The 20431-nt window shown below is 45.3% G+C and overlaps 1 protein-coding gene across 1 annotated transcript in view; it reads right to left on the bottom strand.

Moving 5' to 3' along the window:
* LOC139408644 (pappalysin-1-like) overlaps positions 1–20431 on the bottom strand; it is a 115346-nt gene that overhangs the window by 28096 nt on the left and 66819 nt on the right. The window contains exons 11-16 of the mRNA XM_071152796.1: positions 19064–19171; positions 18788–18923; positions 18421–18634; positions 13405–13573; positions 415–598; positions 1–157 (exon numbers count right to left, since the gene is read on the bottom strand). The exon at positions 1–157 is cut by the window's left edge and continues 45 nt beyond it. Of these exons, the coding sequence (XP_071008897.1) occupies positions 1–157; positions 415–598; positions 13405–13573; positions 18421–18634; positions 18788–18923; positions 19064–19171 (968 nt within the window). The remainder of the gene's footprint in view (positions 158–414; positions 599–13404; positions 13574–18420; positions 18635–18787; positions 18924–19063; positions 19172–20431) is intronic.

The following is a 20431-nucleotide window of genomic DNA, read 5'->3' as shown; positions in this document are numbered from 1 at the left end:
TTGCAAAGGGAGCCCACTTTGAGGCCCGTGTCGTTGCAGCGCTTGGTCTGCAGCATGGCGTTGGGCACGTGGGGTGGGGCCGGACAGCGCAGCTCACACAGTGCCTCAGGGAATGACCACAGACCATCCTCCAGACACGTCAGAGTGTTGTTAGAACCTGGGGGAAGAGGGGGGTGGGAGAAGGGGAAATGGGAGGGAGAGGTAGTGAGGTAGGAGGAGATGTAAACAGGGTAGAGATGGAAGGAGAGAAAGGGGGAGAGGGGTGGGAGATTGGAGAGACAAATAGTTGAACAAAGCAAATAATATAAAAGGGATATAAAATATATCCCATGAATCTGCCAGCCAAGAACAGTACTGTAGAACACATTAGCTGTTCTGAATTCATTTCACACAGCCAAAACCCAAACCACTCACCTACGAGCTGAGCAGGCTCCCTGCATTGGAAGGTGCTCCTCCTGCCATAGGTAGTTCCCTCAGGGAAGTTAAAGTTGGCTGGGTGGACGTGGTACTTGTCTGGTAGACCACAGTCTACGGGCTCACACGACACCTGTTTATTCCACTTTCCATCTGCACAGGTGATGGTCACTGTTGAGTCCGACTGGAGTGAGGGGACACATTAGAACAACTGTGAAAATTGGGACAAGACACACATGGATGCAGCTGACATATACACACATACACAAGAATGCAAATACACACAAGTACGCACGAACACACACACACACACACACACACACATACACACACAACCCCACCCAGTACGATACATGCCGCACACTCACACAGACAAACAAGACGACACACAAACACACCGTCAATTTAGCGTTTGCTCAACAAGTCATTGTAACACGACAGAGCCAAGCAGGTCTTAAATGTCACTGACTTAACTGACTGGGATTTGTCAGCAGCTCAGGTAACTGATGATGAGAACCCAGACAACAGCTGACATCCAACTACTGTATAATCATCCTAATGCAAACCACATTTAGACCGGGGGAGGGGACACTTTCCACCAGAGCCAGTACACAGGGGATTATCCCCAACTCCACATGGGCAGGATGGATTCATGGCCTGTTTTGATCCCAACACAGCATTGTGTGGTCTGAATACCAACTACGGAGAAATGTTGGCACCTTTCGCATCAGCGAACACTGTTATTGAGAAGAGCCGCTGAACTGAGACAACATCCGGACAGAAACAGGCAGACGCACCAGCGCACGCACACCCACACACTCAGAGGCCCAGACACGCACGCACGCACGCACGCACACACGCACACACACACACACACACACACACACCAATGAGGGTTTGAACCTGTAAAGCCAATTATTTCAGAAACCTTATAATTCTTAGGTCATGCGGTCTGTTGTCCATAAAAAAATGACAATAAGCTGGAGTTGTTCAGTTTACAGCCGATACTTAGCAGCAGCAGTGAATTAAGGACACAATAAGACTTCATGCATTCCTGCTGTAAATAAGGGGTCATTTTTGGACCGCAGTTTAGTAATGATTTCAAAGAGACACGGCCTTTTAAGCATTAACACTTTGTGTTTAATTAACATTTTATAACACAAGAAAATGGTTTAAATGGCCCAAAATACATTTGTGTATGTTTGCCACATATTCATTCAACGTGTGGTTTTTCTGTGATATTCAGAGACTGAGAAGTTGGCGATTGAGCTGATCTGACATACCGGTATGACCTAAAATGGCCACCATGATATAGGTGAAATGGGCACTGGTGCCTTCATACTTTTAGATCTAACAGTGGAAAGGCTATGGGCTATCAACTCAGTTCCAATTGTATCTGAAAGATGAGACTATCAACTTGGTATAGAGACATTGACTGGAAGCTAAATATGTATTTCCATTTTTTAGTTATTTTTTAGTTATAGTGGCTGCCATACCCCCAGGGCCAAAATCTGGGGTGGCTCCATATTTATATTTTTTCAGGGTACAAACATCTACCTCTGTGCCAAATGTGGTGCTTTTATCACAAACTGCACTACTGAGTCAACAAGTTCAACTTAGCCACTCCTAACATTCAGAAGGATCAACATTTAACCCTAACTCCTAATATTTCAGATGGACCAACATTTTAAAGGGGTCAACATCCTAAAAGGGTTCTTTGGCTGTCCCCATAGGAGTACCATTTAAATAAACCTCTTAGGTTACAGAGGGTTCTACATGGAACCAAAACAGGTTCTACCTGGATCTAAAAGGGTTCTTTGGCTGTCCCCATAGGAGTACCATTTAAATAAACCTTTTAGGTTACAGAGGGTTCTACATGGAACCAAAACAGGTTCTACCTGGATCTAAAAGGGTTCTTTGGCTGTCCCCATAGGAGTACCATTTAAATAAACCTTTTAGGTTACAGAGGGTTCTACATGGAACCAAAACAGGTTCTACCTGGATCTAAAAGGGTTCTGCTATGGGGACAATAGAAGAACCCTTTTGGAACCCAAAATAACCTCTTTTTTCTAAGAGTGTAATAACTGAACTCAGTCAGTTCCATCTTCAACATGTTGGGTTTATAGGAACCTGGTATATGGGTTTCTTCCCCTTTAATTACATACACTACAATTCAAAAGTTTTAGGTCACTTAGAAATGTCCTTGTTTATGGAAGAAAAGCAAATTTTTTGTCCATTAAAATAACATAAAATGTATCAGAAATAATGGAAACGGCAGATTTTTTATGGAATATCAACATAGGCTTACATTTGCCCATTATCAGCAACCATCACTCCTGTGTTCCAATAGCAGGTTGTGTAAGTTAGTCCACGTTTAGCATTTTCAAAGGCTAATTTATCATTAGAAAACCCTTTTGCAATTATATTAGCACAGCTGAAAACTGTTGTACTCATTAAAGAAGCAATAAAACTGTCCTTCTTTAGACTAGTTGAGTATCTGGAGCATCAGCATTTGTGGGTTTGATTACAGGCTCAAAATGGCCAGAAACAAATGACTTTCTTCTGAAACTCATCAGTCTATTCTTGTTCTGAGAAATTAAGGCTACTCCATGCGAGAAATTGCCAAGAAACTGAAGATCTCGTACAACACTGTGTACTACTCGCTCCACAGAACAGAACAGTCTGAACACTTTCCGAATGCGCGGTGTACACTCATACTATGACTAAAAGCTGGTGTTGACGGGTCCAATTGTGTATCTGTGTGTGTGTGTGTATATGTATGTGTGTTTGTGTGTGTGGGGGGATTTATGACTGTGTATGCTCAAGTGTGTATACAGTTTGTGTATGTGGAGTTTCCTTCTTTAAAATCTTTACAGCTGCCTGACTCTCCTCCAGAGTGGATTTAACAACCCCTGGCTACTGGGCCTAATTCAAGCCAGACAGACAGACAGACACACAGCTCCAACCCTCATCATCTCAACCCACCTCACCTTACTCAGGATGACACTTCATACAGTAGAACACAATCCGTTTAGAGTTCAGCCAGGATCATACAGAACTAGAGTTGAAAAAAAATCAGGTAACTTTCCAAAAGATTGCAGCTTTTACAGAAATCCTGGATGGACAATTCCATAATTCCTGCTTCCATTCACTTCTGATTCCAGGAATATTCCAACTGGGATTTCTGGATAACCTGTGCATTTTGGGAAAGTAAGTGGAATGTTGTAACACTTACTCAGGACTAACTGTACTGCTGGCATCTCTGACAGGACTATGTAGCCACTCCAAGCGGATACTCCAGTGATGTTTCCTTGTTGCACTGACCCCCATCTTAATCACCATCTGCATTTCCCTACAAAACATCTGCATGTAGTCGTATCAGACAGTTGTATGTCATTGTGTACTACCTGAAAGCAATGTGCCCTTTCAGGTAAACAGTTGAGAGTGTGGTCATTTGTCTTGTTGTTCATCTTGCCTTAATAGTTAGTCCAGGAGTTTTTCCTTGGCCATGTGACCTGATCAGGAAACACTACAGACCCTACTTCTAACACACAAACACACCCTCAGGTGTCAATCATCATCAGCACCCTGACCTTGTCGCCTCATAAAACACCTTGAGACTCACTCAATTTAAAGCGCTACATTTCCCAGGGTAGATAAAATCTGGACCTTTCAGTGCCACTCGCCTTGAGACATGCAGCGCGTCCACACGAAAGGCTAAAATATGTCTGCTGCTCGCTCTCGCTCTCGCTCTCTCACATGCACAATCCCCCCACCCCCCACCACACACACAGGCTTTCCTCGGAGACATCTGGGACACAAACGGATTGCATAATAAAACCTCAAATACACAAATAGACGTGGGGGTACAGATTGTTTTGGAGATAGCATCAGAACCACCTTGATAGTTCCCAGAACCACCTTGACACCGGTGAAGCAAGACTGTAATCGGCTAATGAAAGAAGATAGGATTGTGCTTTGCACTGCACTTTTCAACCTCATAGACTACAGGGACCAGGGGGAGGGGGGGGGGGGGGGGGGGAAAGAGGAGAGGAACTCGTTGTACTGTCCCCAAGTAACGAAAAGGGGGGGGAAGTGAGCTGAAGTTCTGTCTCTTTCTATTTCTCTCTCCCCTCTCTCTCTCCCCTCTCTCTCTCCCCTCTCTCTCCCCTCTCTCTCTCCCCTCTCTCTCCTACACACTAACCCTCTCAAGGAGATCCTTCAATCCTTCATCCCGAAGCGATTTACCGTTGACATATTAATCAACATTATGACCTGTCAATCAAACGTAATGACGTTACAAGTGTGATGGTCAGATGGTAATGAAGTGAATCTCTCAGAGTTGACACATGCAGACACAATCGTAGGCTGGTAGTAACATGTTTCGTTGTGTAATAGACCTGAACAGCTTGTGTCCCAAATGGGCCATTTTGCATACACCAACATGCTGTTTAACTGAAATGAGCCGCATTATGCTTGTGCTGGTGCATACGCATATGGATGTAGTGTTGACATGCTAATAGAGAAACAACATACAACCGGGTCTGGAATGATTTAAACTCTTGATAAAGATGAGCATTAATGACTGTATTAAAAAAAAATATATATAAAAAAATATATATAAAAAAAAAAAATATTGAGTTATATTGTATACAAAAAAAATGGGAAATGATATAATACTATTACAATTTCTCAGAGAAATGGGTTTTGTTTAACAGGTTATATTTTTCAGAAGAGGGCAGTCCATAAGTGCTGACGAAGGACATCAAGGACCTGGCTCAGCTCCGTTATCCTCGCATGGTGAGGTACTGAAAACAGGGCTGTCAATCATTTTCAACCCTATCGTAACATTTTTTTTTTTACAAATTAAACTTTTTTTTTTGGAGCTTACAATATAGCTCAGTATTTAAATTATTTATTTTATACAGTCTTTTTGACTCATGTTTATCAAGGGTGTCAATAGTTTCAGACCCCAAAAACACATCATACACACAAACAGAGAGCCATATGGATATGTAGAGTATAAATCTGATTACGCATACACACACAAATAACAAGTGTGTGTGTCTGCGCCTGCGCATGTGTGTACAGTAAGCTCCCCCCCCCCGCCCCCCTGCGCCAGTCAGATCCTCCACCATAACCACTTCCACATGTGCATCCTCACCAACATAAAACCAGTTGAGGTGGTGCTCCATTACGTTAATAGCTAGAGCAAACAGGAGGGAGTGCCCCGGTACATCATTCATTGAATCCTTCTATACAGCTCACTCAACCTCTCTCATTTCTCGCACTCTCTTCCTCTTTCCCTGTCTTCTTGCGGTCTCTCACTCTTTTTTGTGTTCCCTCTCTCTCTCTCTCGCTCCCTCTCATTTAGCTCATGGATCATTCCTCTGGCTTCACGTACGAACACAACCTAAAACCACAGATTTTCACTTTCTCTCTCTGTCTCTTTTCCCATACCTTCTGTCTCCTTCCCCCACCATCTATCTTTGTCTCTTTCTCCCCACCTTCTCTCTCTGTCTCTATTCCCCCCACCCTCTCTCTCTGTCTCTTTCTCCCCCAACCTCTCTCTCTGTCTCTTTCCCCTCCACCCTCTCTCTCTGTCTCTTTCTCCCCCAACCTCTCTCTCTGTCTCTCTCCCCTCCACCCTCTCTCTCTGTCTCTTTCTCCCCCAACCTCTCTCTCTGTCTCTATTCCCCCCACCCTCTCTCTCTGTCTCTTTCTCCCCCAACCTCTCTCTCTGTCTCTCTCCCCCTACCCTCTGTCTCTTTCCTCCCCACCCTCTGTCTCTTCCCCCCCCACCCTCTGTCTCTTCCTCCCCACCCTCTGTCTCTTCCTCCCCACCCCCTGTCTCTTTCCCCCCACCATCTGTCTCTTCCTCCCCACCCTCTGTCTCTTACCCCCCCAACCTCTGTCTCTTTCCTCCCCACCCTCTGTCTCTTTCCTCCCCACCCTCTGTCTCTTTCCTCCCCACCCTCTGTCTCTTTCCTCCCCACCCTCTGTCTCTTTCCTCCCCACCCTCTGTCTCTTTCCCCCCACCCTCTGTCTCTTTCCCCCCCACCATATGTCTCTTTCCTCCCCACCCTCTGTCTCTTCCCCCCCACCCTCTGTCTCTTTCCTCCCCACCCTCTGTCTCTTTCCCCCCACCCTCTGTCTCTTTCCCCCCCACCCTCTCTCTCTGTCTCTTCCCCTCCCACCCTCTCCGTCTGTCTCTTCCCCTCCCACCCTCTTTCTCTGTCTCTTTCCCCCCCACCCTCTCTCTCTGTCTCTTCCCCCCCACCCTCTCTCTCTGTCTCTTCCCCTCCCACCCTCTCTCTCTGTCTCTTCCCCCCCACCCTCTCTCTGTCACTTTCCCCCCTACCCTCTCTCTCTGTCTCTTTCCCCCCCACCCTCTCTCTCTGTCTCTTTCCCCCACCCACCCTCTCTCTCTGTCTCTTCCCCCCCCCACCCTCTCTCTGTCTGTCTCATTCCCCCCACCCTCTCTCTCTCTTTCCCCCACCCTCTCTCTCTCTGTCTCTTTCCCCCCCACCCTCTCTCTCTGTCTCTTTCCCCCACCCACCCTCTCTCTCTGTCTCTCTCCCCCCCACCCTCTCTCTCTGTCTCTTTCACCCCACCCTCCCTCTCTGTCTCTTTCCCCCACCCTCTCTCTCTCTTTCCCCCACCCTCTCTCTCTCTGTCTCTTTCCCCCCCACCCTCTCTCTCTGTCTCTTTCCCCCACCCACCCTCTCTCTTTGTCTCTTTCCCCCACTCTCTCTCTCTCTTTCCCCCCACCCTCTCTCTCTCTGTCTCTTTCCCCCACCCTCTCTCTCTGTCTCTTTACCCCCAATCAAAATTGTGTTTGATTTCGAATTCCTTGTGGATCTGTGTAATCTGAGGGAAATATGTGTTTCTAATATGGTCAAACATTGGACAGGAGGTTAGGATGTGCAGCTCAGTTTCCACCTCATTTTGTGGGCAGTGTGCACATAGCCTGTCTTCTATTGAGAGCCATGTCTGCCTACGGCCTACGGCGGCCTTTCTCAATGGCAAGGCTATGCTCACTGAGTCTGTACATAGTCAAAGCTTTCCTTAAGTTTGGGTCAGTCACAGTGGTCAGGTATTCTGCCACTGTGTACTCTCTCTTTAGAGCCAAATTGCATTCTAGTTTGCTCTGTTTTTTTTGTTAATTCTTTCCAATGTGTCAAGTAATTATATTTTTGTTTTCTCATGATTTGATTGGGTCTAATTGTGCTGCTGTCCAGGACCAACTTGCTTAGGGGACTCTTCTCCAGGTTCATCTCTCTGTAGGTGATGGCATTGTTATGGAAAATTTGGGAATCGCTTCCTTTTAGGTGGTTGTAGAATTAAATGGCTCTTTCTGGATTTTGATCATTAGTGGGTATCGGCTAATTCTGCCCTGCATGCATTATTTGGTGTTTTACACTGTGCACGGAGGATGTTTTTTTGCAGAATTCTGCATGCAGAGTCTCAATTTGGTGTTTGTCCCATTTTCTGAAGTCTAGGTTGGTGAGACCTCACTACCATAAAGGGCAATGGGCTCTATGACTGATTCAAGTATTTTTAGCCAGATCCTAATTGGTATGTTGAATTTTATGAATTTTATGTTCCTTTTGTCTCTCAGATCGTTCACAGCTTTGTGGAAGTTACCTGTGGCCAAGGTATGTTTAGTTTTTTGTGTGCTCTAGGGCAATGGTGTCTAGATGGAATTTGTATTTGTGGTCCTGGCGACTGGACCTTTTTTGGAACACCATTATTTTGGTCGTACTGAGATTTACTGCCAGGGCCCAGGTCTGGCAGAATCTGCTCAGAAGATCTAGGTGCTGCTGTAGGCCCTCCTTGGTTGGGGACAGAAGCACCAGATCATAAGCAAAGAGTAGACATTTGACTTCAGATTCTAGTAGGGTCTCTATATCTCTCTCAGGGGTTTAATTAGCATGGGAAACAAATTATTACATTACCACAATTAGTGAAAAAGATCCAAAACAAAAGTGAAATAAACAAAAAATGAACAGCAAACGTTACACTCACAAAAGTTCCAAAAGAATACAGACATTTAAAATGTCAAATTATGTGTGTATACAGTGCTGTAACAATGTGCAAATAGTTCATGTACAAAAGGGAAAATAAATAAACATCTCCCTCTCTGTCTCCGTGTGTGTGTGTTTGAGGGAGCATTAAATGATTAGCTTGCAGGTCTGTTAACAGAGCCTGGGAGAGGGATAAAGTGTTGGTGCTGTTGTCTTTACGGGCCCTCTGTGGGAGTGAATGGGTTTACTGTGTGACTGTGAACTAACTAATAGCCCTCTGTGTGAGTGAATGGGTTTACTGTGTGACTGTGAACTAACTAATAGCCCTCTGTGTGAGTGAATGGGTTTACTGTGTGACTGTGAACTAACTAATAGCCCTCAGTGTGAGTGAATGTGTTTACTGTGTGACTGTGAACTAACTAACTAAGAGCCCTCTGTGTGAGTGAATGTGTTTACTGTGTGACTGTGAACTAACTAACTAAGAGCCCTCTGTGTGAGTGAATGGGTTTACTGTGTGACTGTGAACTAACTAACTAAGAGCCCTCTGTGTGAGTGAATGGGTTTACTGTGTGACTGGGAACTAACTAAGAGCCCTCTGTGGGAGTGAATGGGTTTACTGTGTGACAGTGAACTAACTAAAAGCCCTCTGTGGGAGTGAATGGGTTTACTGTGTGACTGTGAACTAACTAAGAGCCCTCTGTGGGAGTGAATGGGTTTACTGTGTGACTGTGAACTAACTAAGAGCCCTCTGTGGGAGTGAATGGGTTAATTGTGTGACTGTGAACTAATTAAGAGCCCTCTGTGTGAGTGAATGGGTTTACTGTGTGAATGTGAACTAACTAACTATGAGCTCTCTGTGGGAGTGAATGGGTTGACTGTGTGGCTGTGAACTAACTAATAGCCCTCTGTGTGAGTGAATGGGTTTACTGTGTGACTGTGAACTAACTAAAATCCCTCTGTGTGAGTGAATGGGTTGACTGTGTGGCTGTGAACTAACTAACTAAGAGCCCTCTGTGGGAATAAATGGATTGACTGTGTGGCTGTGAACTAACGAAGAGCCCTCTGTGGGAGTGAATGGGTTTACTGTGTGACTGTGAACTAACTAATAGCCCTCTGTGGGAGTGAATGGGGTTACTGTATGAATTTGAACAAACTAAGAGCCCTCTGTGGGAGTGAATGGGTTTACTGTGTGACTGTGAACTAACTAACTAAAATCCCTATGTGGGAGTGAATGGGTTGACTCTGTGGCTGTGAACTAACTGTGAGCCCTCTGTGGGAGTGAATGGGTTTACTGTGTGATTGTGAACTAACTAACTAAGAGCCCTCTGTGGGAGTGAATGGGTTTACTGTATGACTGTGAACTAACTAAGAGCCCTCTGTGAGAGTGAATGGGTTTACTGTGTAACTGTGAACTAACTAAGAGCCCTCTGTGGGAGTGAATGGGTTTACTGTGTGACTGTGAACTAACTAAGAGCCCAATGTGTGAGTGAATGGGTTCACTGTGTGACTTTGAACTATCTAACTATGAGCCCTCTGTGGGAGTGAATGTGTTTCTTTTGTGATTGTGAACTAACTAAGAGCCCTCTGTGGGAGTGAATGGGTTTACTGTGTGACTGTGAACTAACTCAGAGCCCTCTGTGGGAGTGAATGGGTTTACTGTGTGACTGTGAACTAAATAAGAGCCCTCTGTGGGAGTGAATGGGTTTACTGTATGACTGTGAACTAACTAAGAGCCCTCTGTGAGAGTGAATGGGTTTACTGTGTAACTGTGAACTAACTAAGAGCCCTCTGTGGGAGTGAATGGGTTTACTGTGTGACTGTGAACTAACTAAGAGCCCAATGTGTGAGTGAATGGGTTCACTGTGTGACTTTGAACTATCTAACTATGAGCCCTCTGTGGGAGTGAATGTGTTTCTTTTGTGATTGTGAACTAACTAAGAGCCCTCTGTGGGAGTGAATGGGTTTACTGTGTGACTGTGAACTAACTCAGAGCCCTCTGTGGGAGTGAATGGGTTTACTGTGTGACTGTGAACTAAATAAGAGCCCTCTGTGGGAGTGAATGGGTTTACTGTGTGACTGTGAACTAACTAAGAGCCCTCTGTGGGAGTCAATGGGTTTACTGTGTGATTGTGAACTAACTAAGAGCCCTCTGTGGGAGTGAATGGGTTTACTGTGTGGCTGTGAACTAACTAAGACCCCTCTGTGGGAGTCAATGGGTTTACTGTGTGATTGTGAACTAACTAAGAGCCCTCTGTGGGAGTGAATGGGTTTACTGTTTGGCTGTGAACTAACTAAGAGCCCTCTGTGGGAGTGAATGGGTTTACTGTGTGACTGTGAACTAATTAACTATGACCCCTCCATGGGAGTGAATGGGTTTACTGTGTGACTGTGAACTAACTAATAGCCCTCTGTGGGAGTGAATGGGTTTACTGTGTGGCTGTGAACTAACTAAGAGCCCTCTGTGGGAGTGAATGGGTTTACTGTGTGACTGAACTAACTAAGAGCCCTCTGTGGGAGTGAATGGGTTTACTGTGTGACTGTGAACTAACTAACTATGACCCCTCTGTGGAAATGAATGGGTTTACTGTGTGACTGTGAACTAACTAAGAGCCCTCTGTGGGAGTGAATGGTTTGACTGTGAACTAACTAAGAGCCCTCTGTGGGAGTGAATGGGTTTACTGTGTGACTGTGAACTAACTAACTATGACCCCTCCATGGGAGTGAATGGGTTTACTGTGTGACTGTGAACTAACTAACTATGACCCCTCTGAGGAAATGAATGGGTTTACTGTGTGACTGTGAACTAACTAAGAGCCCTCTGTGGGAGTGAATGGGTTTACTGTGTGACTGAACTAACTAAGAGCCCTCTGTGGGAGTGAATGGGTTTACTGTGTGACTGTGAACTAACTAACTATGACCCCTCTGTGGAAATGAATGGGTTTACTGTGTGACTGTGAACTAACTAAGAGCCCTCTGTGGGAGTGAATGGGTTGACTGTGAACTAACTAAGAGAACTCTGTGTGAGTGAATGGGTTTACTGTGTGACTGTGAACTAACTAACTATGAGCCCTCTTTGGGAGTGAATGGGTTTACTGTGTGGCTGTGAACTAACTAATAGCCCTCTGTGTGAGTGAATGGGTTTACTGTGTGACTGTGAACTAACTAACTAAGAGCCCTCTGTGGGAGTGAATGGGTTTACTGTGTGACTGTGAACTAACTAATAGCCCTATGTGGGAGTGAATGGGTTTACTGTGTGACTGTGAACTAACTAATAGCCCTCTGTGGGAGTGAATGGGTTTACTGTGTGACTGTGAACTAACTAATAGCTCTCTGTGGGAGTGAATGGGTTTACTGTGTGACTGTGAACTAACTAACTATGAGCTCTCTGTGGGAGTGAATGGGTTTACTGTGTGACTGTGAACTAACTAAGAGCCCTCTGCGGGAGTGGATGGGTTTACTGTGTGGCTGTGAACTAATTAACTATGAGCCCTCTGCGGGAGTGAATGGGTTTACTGTGTGATTGAACTAACTAAGAGCCCTCTGTGGGAGTGAATGGGTTTACTGTGTGACTGTGAACTAACTAACTATGACCCCTCTTTGGGAGTGAATGGGTTTACTGTGTGACTGTGAACTAACTAAGAGCCCTATGTGGGAGTGAATGGGTTGACTGTGTGGCTGTGAACTAACTAAGAGCCCTATGTGGGAGTGAATGGGTTGACTGTGAACTAACTAAGAGCCCTCTGTGTGAGTGAATGGGTTTACTGTGTGACTGTGAACTAACTAACTACGAGCCCTCTTTGGAAGTGAATGGGTTTACTGTGTGGCTGTGAACTAACTAACTATGAGCCCTCTGTGGGAGTGAATGGGTTGACTGTGTGGCTGTGAACTAACTCAGAGCCCTCTGTGGGAGTGAATGGGTTGACTGTGTGGATGTGAACTAACTAAGAGCCCACTGTGGGAGTGAATGGGTTTACTGTGTGACTGTGAACTAACTAAGAGCCCTCTGTGGGAGTGAATGAGTTGACTGTGTGCCTGTGAACTAACTTGTTTGTCTGTGGTGGTTTGTGTGTCTGCATGCTTCTGTCTTTTTGTGGTTTGTGTGCCAATGTCTGTCCTCCTCATCTGTTGAGTGTCTGGTGTGTGGGGGTTGATACTACATGAAGTGGATGCTGAGACGTCTTCGTAACCAGAAAGCTCTTTCTCCAGTAATGTGATAAATGTTAGCAAGTATGTCATAGGGTAACTTTTTTCTTGCCCGCTACACAGTGTCGTAATGAAAAGTAGCTGCAGTGTACTTCATCTCAGCAAACACCACATACATATTCATTAAATTACACACACATACAGACGTTAGAAAGACATGGAGGGTCTGCACAGTGCTGTGTCTAGTTGTTGTATCTGTGCTCCGTGAGCATGACTTCACTGTATGAGTGGGGAGGGGGGGAATGAAGGAGGGAACGAGGGGGGAGGCAGGCAGGCAGGCGGAGAGGGAGGGAGGGATGGAGGAAGGGGGCCGCAGTGAGCAGAGAGTACCTAGTGATGTCATCGTCCCAGTGGAGCGAAACACATAGCCATTGTTGCAGGTGATGGTGCAGCGCAGAAAGACTAAACATATATAGTGTGTGCCTGTGTGTGAGCATGAGCGTATGTGTGTGTGTGTATACATGTGAACGTGCATGTGCCTTTGTCTATCTGTGTGTGTGTGTGTGTGTGTGTGCATAAAGCAGGGAGAAGGAAGGAAGGAGGAGGCGTCTAGCTAGCTACCTGGGCTTGACATGATGTCATCCTCCCAGTGGGTTTACACTGCCAAGCTGCTGTTGCAGGTGAAGAATATGGCTAGTGTGTGTGTGTGTGTGTGTGTGTGTGTGTGTGTGTGTGTGTGTGTGTGTGTGTGTGTGTGTGTGTGTGTGTGTGTGTGTGTGTGTGTGTGTGTGTGTGTGTGTGTGTGTGTGTGTGTGTATACCTGGGTCTTGATGATGTCATCGTCTCTGTGGACCTGCAGGACGTAGCCAGAGTTACAGGTGATGGTGCAGCGAGCTCCGTTGAAGAAGCCCAGACTGCTGCACTTGAGCTCTGCATTGCGGATCAGCGGCTCCTGGCAGTTGATGGCCTCACATGAGTAATGGACACAACTAGAGAAGGAGGGGTACACACAAACACATGGGTGAATTATTTAGTACCAGTATAATCATAAACATAGTAGCTAAATATATACTGCCCATATGGGGTATGTTGTACAGTATATATGATACAACTGGAGCAGGGAAGAACATACAAAGAAGAAACAACATCACAGTGTAGCTACATCCACAGCCAGACACAGCCAACTTAAATTCACAGTGGGTAGAACACCCATACAGTACAATATAAAGTACAAACACACACAAACACACTGTCTCAACCACAGCCACACTGTCTCAACACAACCACACTGTCTCAACTCACATACAACTACACTGTCTCAACACACACACAACCACACTGTCTCAACACAACCACACTGTCTCAACTCACATACAACTACACTGTCTCAACACACACACAACTACACTGTCTCAACTCACACACAACCACAATGTCTCAACAAACACACAACCACAACCACACTGTCTCAACACAACCACACTGTCTCAACCACAGCCACACTGTCTCAACACAACCACACTGTCTCAACACAACCACACTGTCTCAACACAAACACACAATATCAACACACAACCACAACAACAGTCTCAACACACACACAACCATAACAACACTGTCTCAACACACACAACCACACTGTCTCAACACACAGCCACACTGTCTCAACACACAACCACAAACACACTGTCTCAACTCACACAACCACACTGTCACAACACAACTACACTGTCTCAACACACAACCACACTGTCTCAACACACACACAACCACACTGTCTCAACACACACACACAACCACAATGTCTCAACAAAACAACAATCACACTGTCTCAGCACACAACCACACTGTCTCAACACAAGCACACTGTCTCAACACACACACAACAACACTGTCTCAACACACACACAACCACCCTGTCTCAACACACACAACCACAACCACACTGTCTCAACACAACCCCAACCACACTATCTCAACACACACAACCACAACACACTGTCTCAACACAACCACACTGTCTCAACACAGCCACAACCACACTGTCTCAACAACCACAACCACACTGGCTCATCAACCACAACCACACTGTCTCAACACACACACAACCACACTGTCTCAACACAACCACAACCACACTGTCTCAACAACACTGTCTCAAAACACACACTGCCATACTGCATTCACCTGGCTGCCCTAGAAGTGGAAGCATGGGGGCGTCCCAATTGGCACCCTATTCCCTATATAGTGCACTATATTTGACCAGGGCCCAAAGGGTAGCCATAGGGCTCTAGTCCAAGGTAGTGGTCTATATAGGGATTAGGGTTCCATTTGGGACCCAACCAATGAATCAATGCCCACAGAACATCATCCCTGACGTCATCCAGTACAGTATGTTTTCATTATAGCATGGAGAACACACAGCTATCTATAGAATGTGCTATATCTCCTCTTTACATGAGATACACCTTGTTAAACAGATTGAAGCTACCAGAACCAGCAACACAAATGGATATGTGAATGTCTTGAGTCAGCACACTACAGTATAGGGCTGCTGTAAGATTCTCTGGGGCTAGCTGCTCCACTCAGACTGGGTTGAGGTTTGGTGGAGTAGCTACTAGTTATCAACAAGGTGTACTGTAGCCCTGGGTAGGCTAGATAGTTACATTCCTTGTAGCTGTGTATCAGTATTTGAAAGCCCACAAGACACAAACACACACATTGTGAAAAAAAAGCTGAATTAATCAATCTAGAAATGTTTCACATATGGTCAGAGCGAATTAGTAGGCATGCTTTTCAGTCTGTGCATAAAGATTGTGTGTGTCTCTGTGTCTGTCTACACACACACACACACATACACACACGTGGGAGTGTGGTTAATGAATTAAGAGAAGTGGGATATTGTGAGCAGACTACAATGACAGAGTCTGGCCAAGCACTACGTTGGTAGCAGTCAGAGGACTTTAATGTTCTGAGGAATGCCGGGACCCTCAAGGCTGTCTTTAACAACAGTTTGCCTGTTGTATTCCCTATACAGCACACTAATGTTGACCAGTACTGTTCTATGTAGGGAATAGGGTGCCTCTCTCTCTCTCTCTCTGTCTGTCTCTCTCTCTCTGTCTCTCTCTCTCTCTCTCTTCCTCTCTCTCTCTCTCTCTCGCTCTCAAAATGTTTTGGTCTCTCTATATTTTGGTCTCTCTATATTTTTCTGCATATTTCTCTGCATCATATATCTCTGCACACCTGATCTCTCTAGTGGGCGGCAGGTAGTTTACAGGTTAAGTGTTGGGCCAGTAAAGAATAATATGCTGATGTGCCCTTGAGCAAGGCACTTAACCCTTATTGCTCCTGTAAGTCACCCTGGATAAGAGCATCTGCTAAAATGTAAATGTAGTGCTTTTCTCCCTCTCTTCCCCTCTTTCTCTCTCCTTCCACCTCAACAACATACTCCGAAATCCTAACATGAACCTCTAAACGTATAGAGAGAAGGCAGAGCAAACATAAACCGATACTCACAACAAAACCAAACTCCCTGCTTGAGCTAGTGTTTACATTTTATGGTCCATAGCTAAGAAGGTGGAAAGAAACAGGCTTTATAGACAGCTTAACATTGAGTTGTTTTCATGCCACTTTACATTACATGAACCATAAGGTATGTATTAAGCTATAGGTGTGGTTTCAGCTCCGTCTCCTAGATAATTTTTTAAACAAATGATCAATAGTCTGAAGACTACTAGAAGGGGCTATGACGAGTGTCCCATCACTCAAAATCTGAACCTTCACTGGAGACGAGGACAAATGTAGAGAAAGACTCTAGAGCCTCCACACTTACAGTCCAATAATCTGCCATTACCCCTCAAATCTTCATATTTGAAAGAAGGGATGACGAAGGGAAGAAAGAGAGAGAAGAGAAAAAAACAAGTGTGGAACATAAAACCGGGACACGTTAATAGCTTGTGTTGTTAACAACTTAGGGAATAAGGGACTTTGTGTTTTGTAGAGGTAGAATTATTACGGGAAATAGGCTGTTTGGCTGGAGAGAGAGAGGAGGAAAGGGGGGAAGAGAGCAAAGAGAGGGGGATAAGTAGAGGGAGTAGGAGAAGAGGGGAGAAGAGAACATGGAGGAGAAGAGGTGAAAGAGGAGGAGGAAGAGGAGAGGGAAGAGGAAGCAGAGGAGAAGAGGGAGAAGGTATGGAGCGAAGAGAGATGGAAGAAGAGGAATGAAGGGAAAAGGATGGAGAGGGAGGAGAAGAGAGGAGGACAGGGAATAGGATGAGGAGGAGGACAAATGAAGGTAAGGGAGTATGAGGAGTAAGAGGAGGAGAAATGCTCAAGCTTAAGACTCCCTGTACTAAATCCCTTCTAGAGGCTCAGGCGGGAGCTGTTGAAGCAAGGAGCCGCCAAATAGATCATATTTACACTTTGGATATGGCTGCCACTGAGCACAACAAACCCCAAATATGTCAATACAAGGAGCTGTAATAGTAGGCAATTACTAATTAATAATGAATGCGTTGTTCCTCTGGGTCGGCATGGAAACTCCCACCGCCAGCCTTCCACCAAAGCTCTGCTACTGAAACAGTCAAATCCAGGCCTACATCCCAAATGCCACCCTATTCCCTATATAGTGCACTACTTTTGACCTTGGCCCATAGTGCACTAAGTAGGGAATAGTGTGCAATTTGGGATGCACCCAGCTTTAGCGCAACCGCTCCAACAGAAGGGCATGAAAAGTGCACTAGTGCATTTTTAGAGTGGTTTGACCCTTTATTCATCCCAGGTTTTGTCTCATTGAGATCAAATGTGTTTCGCAAGAGAGATATAGTTGATTGATTTTGTTTCTCGCATGTAATCTATTACAATGGTGTTAATAAACTATTGATTCAAACGTGTATGGACAAGGGAGGATTTCTTTCTTATGAAAATGTAATGAGCTCCAGGTCTGGCATGCTAGTTGGTTTTGGAGCTTGCATAGCCTACAGAGCATCCAGAATGTTTGCTAAGTAAATCTACTACATCAGAACTCAGTACTTAAATATTCTATAGCAGGGATGGACAACTTTGATGGGGTGGGGGCCACAAAAAAATCTGAATTTATCATGAGGGCCCGCAGTGTCAGTAATTTGACCGTGATTACTACAGGTTTAGATAGCTGGCTAGACTAATTTACCAATCTAAAAAATATAGCTAACCTGGGCTAATTGAGTGACTGTCAATGATGACATAAGAGAAAAACTGCTGATGCACAACCACATTTTTAAGATTGCACCTTGTGTTTGCACCTTGTGAATTCATCCACAGGCCTACAAAAGGGGGCTGCCAGCTGCCCATCTCTGCTCTATAGGAAACCGAAGAATTGTCACCACACATATCAGCTGAATAACACCAGGTGAGTTGTTGAGTTTGACAGCTCAGTGCTATGGGTCACAGAGCCAAAGACAACTCTGAGGAGGGCAACTTGTCTTTGTTTCTGGCATCAAACAACTTCTTATCGAGAGCAGATACTTAAATCCTCCTCATCCAATTAGCTTTTCTCGTTTGCTTCACTGGCAAACAACAAAAGCCACAAATGGCCCTATTTCTCATGACAGCCCCCTGACAAATTCTGAGGCCTGTGTGTGTGCACCCATGTGTGTGTGTGTGTGTGTGTGTGTGTGTGTGTGTGTGTGTGTGTGTGTGTGTGTGTGTGTGTGTGTGTGTGTGTTCGCGCATGCAAGCGAGCGTATGCACAGTTATACACATGCTCATTTTTAACATTTCTCTACATGTTTACTTCTACATGCATAACAGTGACCTTTTGTGTATCTCCCCTTGCGCCTCCGAGCACCCTCCTCACCTTTGACCCATGGGGTTGTAGATCTCGTTGCTCTGGCACCCGCTAATGGTGATTGGGTCAAAGAACTGGAAGGACCGCAGGCCCACGCCAGAGATGGCCACCAGGTGGGAGCGGAACTGGACCAGGATGGCCTTGGTGTGGAAGAAGGCCACGCTCAGGTCATGGCTCACTGGGATTACCAGGGGGTTGGTCCTGCAGGTCAGACGCCAATCACCTAGAAGGAGGGAACAGGGAGAGGGATGGGGGGAAGGAGAGAGACAGAGAAAGGAGGGACAAAGAGGGATGTGGGAAGTTAGAGAAATAACTCATATGGGATTTTAAGAGATCTTTCCACGCTTCCACAGTTCTATAGGTTTTATCTACAGACCTAAGCTGTGGATGACCTCCTTGGTGTCCACCAGTTGAACGGTGATGTTGCACTGTGTCTGGTCGATGTAGCCTGTCCCGTCTGCAGCTAGGTGGATTATCACAGCAGCAGCCACCATGGGGTGGGAAAAGTAGGCCTGGGTGAGAAGGGAACACTCACATTTAGTGCCCTAAACTCTCAACACATTCATATCGGGTATATTACTAACTGGAGATATGTTTATGTAACTTCAGCCTTTGCCCACCCATATCCCATGACTCCTGACCTCTAACCTACCTTGAGCCAGTACTGTGGGTACCAGGAGGACTGCTGGGCCTCTCTGCAGGGGAACCAGGCGTACTGGGAAACCCCATCAGACAGGTCAAACACCTTGGACTGGCATGTCTGATAACACACACAGAGAGACAGAGACAGAGAGACAGAGAGACATAGAGAGACAGAGAGACAGAGAGACACAGAGAGACAGAGAGACACAGAGAGACAGAGACAGAGAGACAGAGCGACAGAGAGACAGAGAGACAGAGAGAGACAGAGAGACAGAGAGAGACAGAGAGACAGAGAGACACAGAGAGACAGAGACAGAGAGACAGAGCGACAGAGAGACAGAGAGAGACAGAGAGACAGAGAGAGACAGAGTGACAGAGAAACAGAGAGAGACAGAGAGACACAGAGAGACAGAGACAGAGAGACAGAGCGACAGAGAGACAGAGAGAGACAGAGAGACAGAGAGAGACAGAGAGACAGAGAGAGACAGAGTGACAGAGAAACAGAGAGAGACAGAGAAAGAAATTAAGATTCGTAGTGACACCAAATATTTTTGCAACATTTGTACATAGAATTTGCACACATTTCATGGAAACAAAATGTTTCTGATGATGTCAGATAATCTTCTTTTTCTGAAACAAGATAGTTCATTTTCAGATTATGAACCAAATCAATGTGAATTGGCATCATTAGAAGGTGTATTTTTCTGATTCTTTTGTTATTTTGTTGCCTTGAAGGTTGAGATGTGTTCAAAGCCCTGCCAACAGGGTCATTCCTGGAGTTACGTAATAGTGTGAGGAAGTTGCTAGGGAAAACAAGGCTGAGTTGATACGGCACACATGGAGGGGCAGTGTGACACGCTAAGCAAGTTAACGGCGTGAAAAATCAGGCCGTCTGGGGAGAGGGTGCTTCAGTTCCTCTCTCTTTCTTTCTCTCTAAATATCTCACTCTCCATTACTCCTTTTCATATTTCACTCCACCACTCATTTGTTCTCTCTCCCCAATCCCCTCCCTCTATCCCTCCATCTCTCTACTCTCTTTCTCTCTCTATCCCACCTCTAACTCTTCTATCTTTAATGTTTTTCAGACTCAGAACCAGAGAGCCAGATGTCAACTCATAAGGCCTAAACACTTCCATGCCTCTATCTGACAGCTCTACTTCATCCTCTGTATGTGGGCTGCTTAGTTAGGGACAGGCATAGATGGAAGGCTGTTTGTGTTGTTTGCTGTCTCTCTTCACAGGAGAGAGGTTATCTGTGACAAGAAAGAAGCTGGAGAACCATGTTAGAGATAGCAATGTGAAAGGGGTATTTCATTATTATTATTTTTAACCTTTATTTAACTAGGCAAGTCAGTTAAGAAAAAATTCTTATTTAAAAT

This window comes from Oncorhynchus clarkii, chromosome 5 (assembly GCF_045791955.1).
Source record: "Oncorhynchus clarkii lewisi isolate Uvic-CL-2024 chromosome 5, UVic_Ocla_1.0, whole genome shotgun sequence".
Taxonomy (NCBI): domain Eukaryota; kingdom Metazoa; phylum Chordata; class Actinopteri; order Salmoniformes; family Salmonidae; genus Oncorhynchus; species Oncorhynchus clarkii.
The sequence above is the reverse complement of the archived record's forward strand: the minus strand, read 5'-3'. Positions and strand labels throughout refer to the sequence as shown.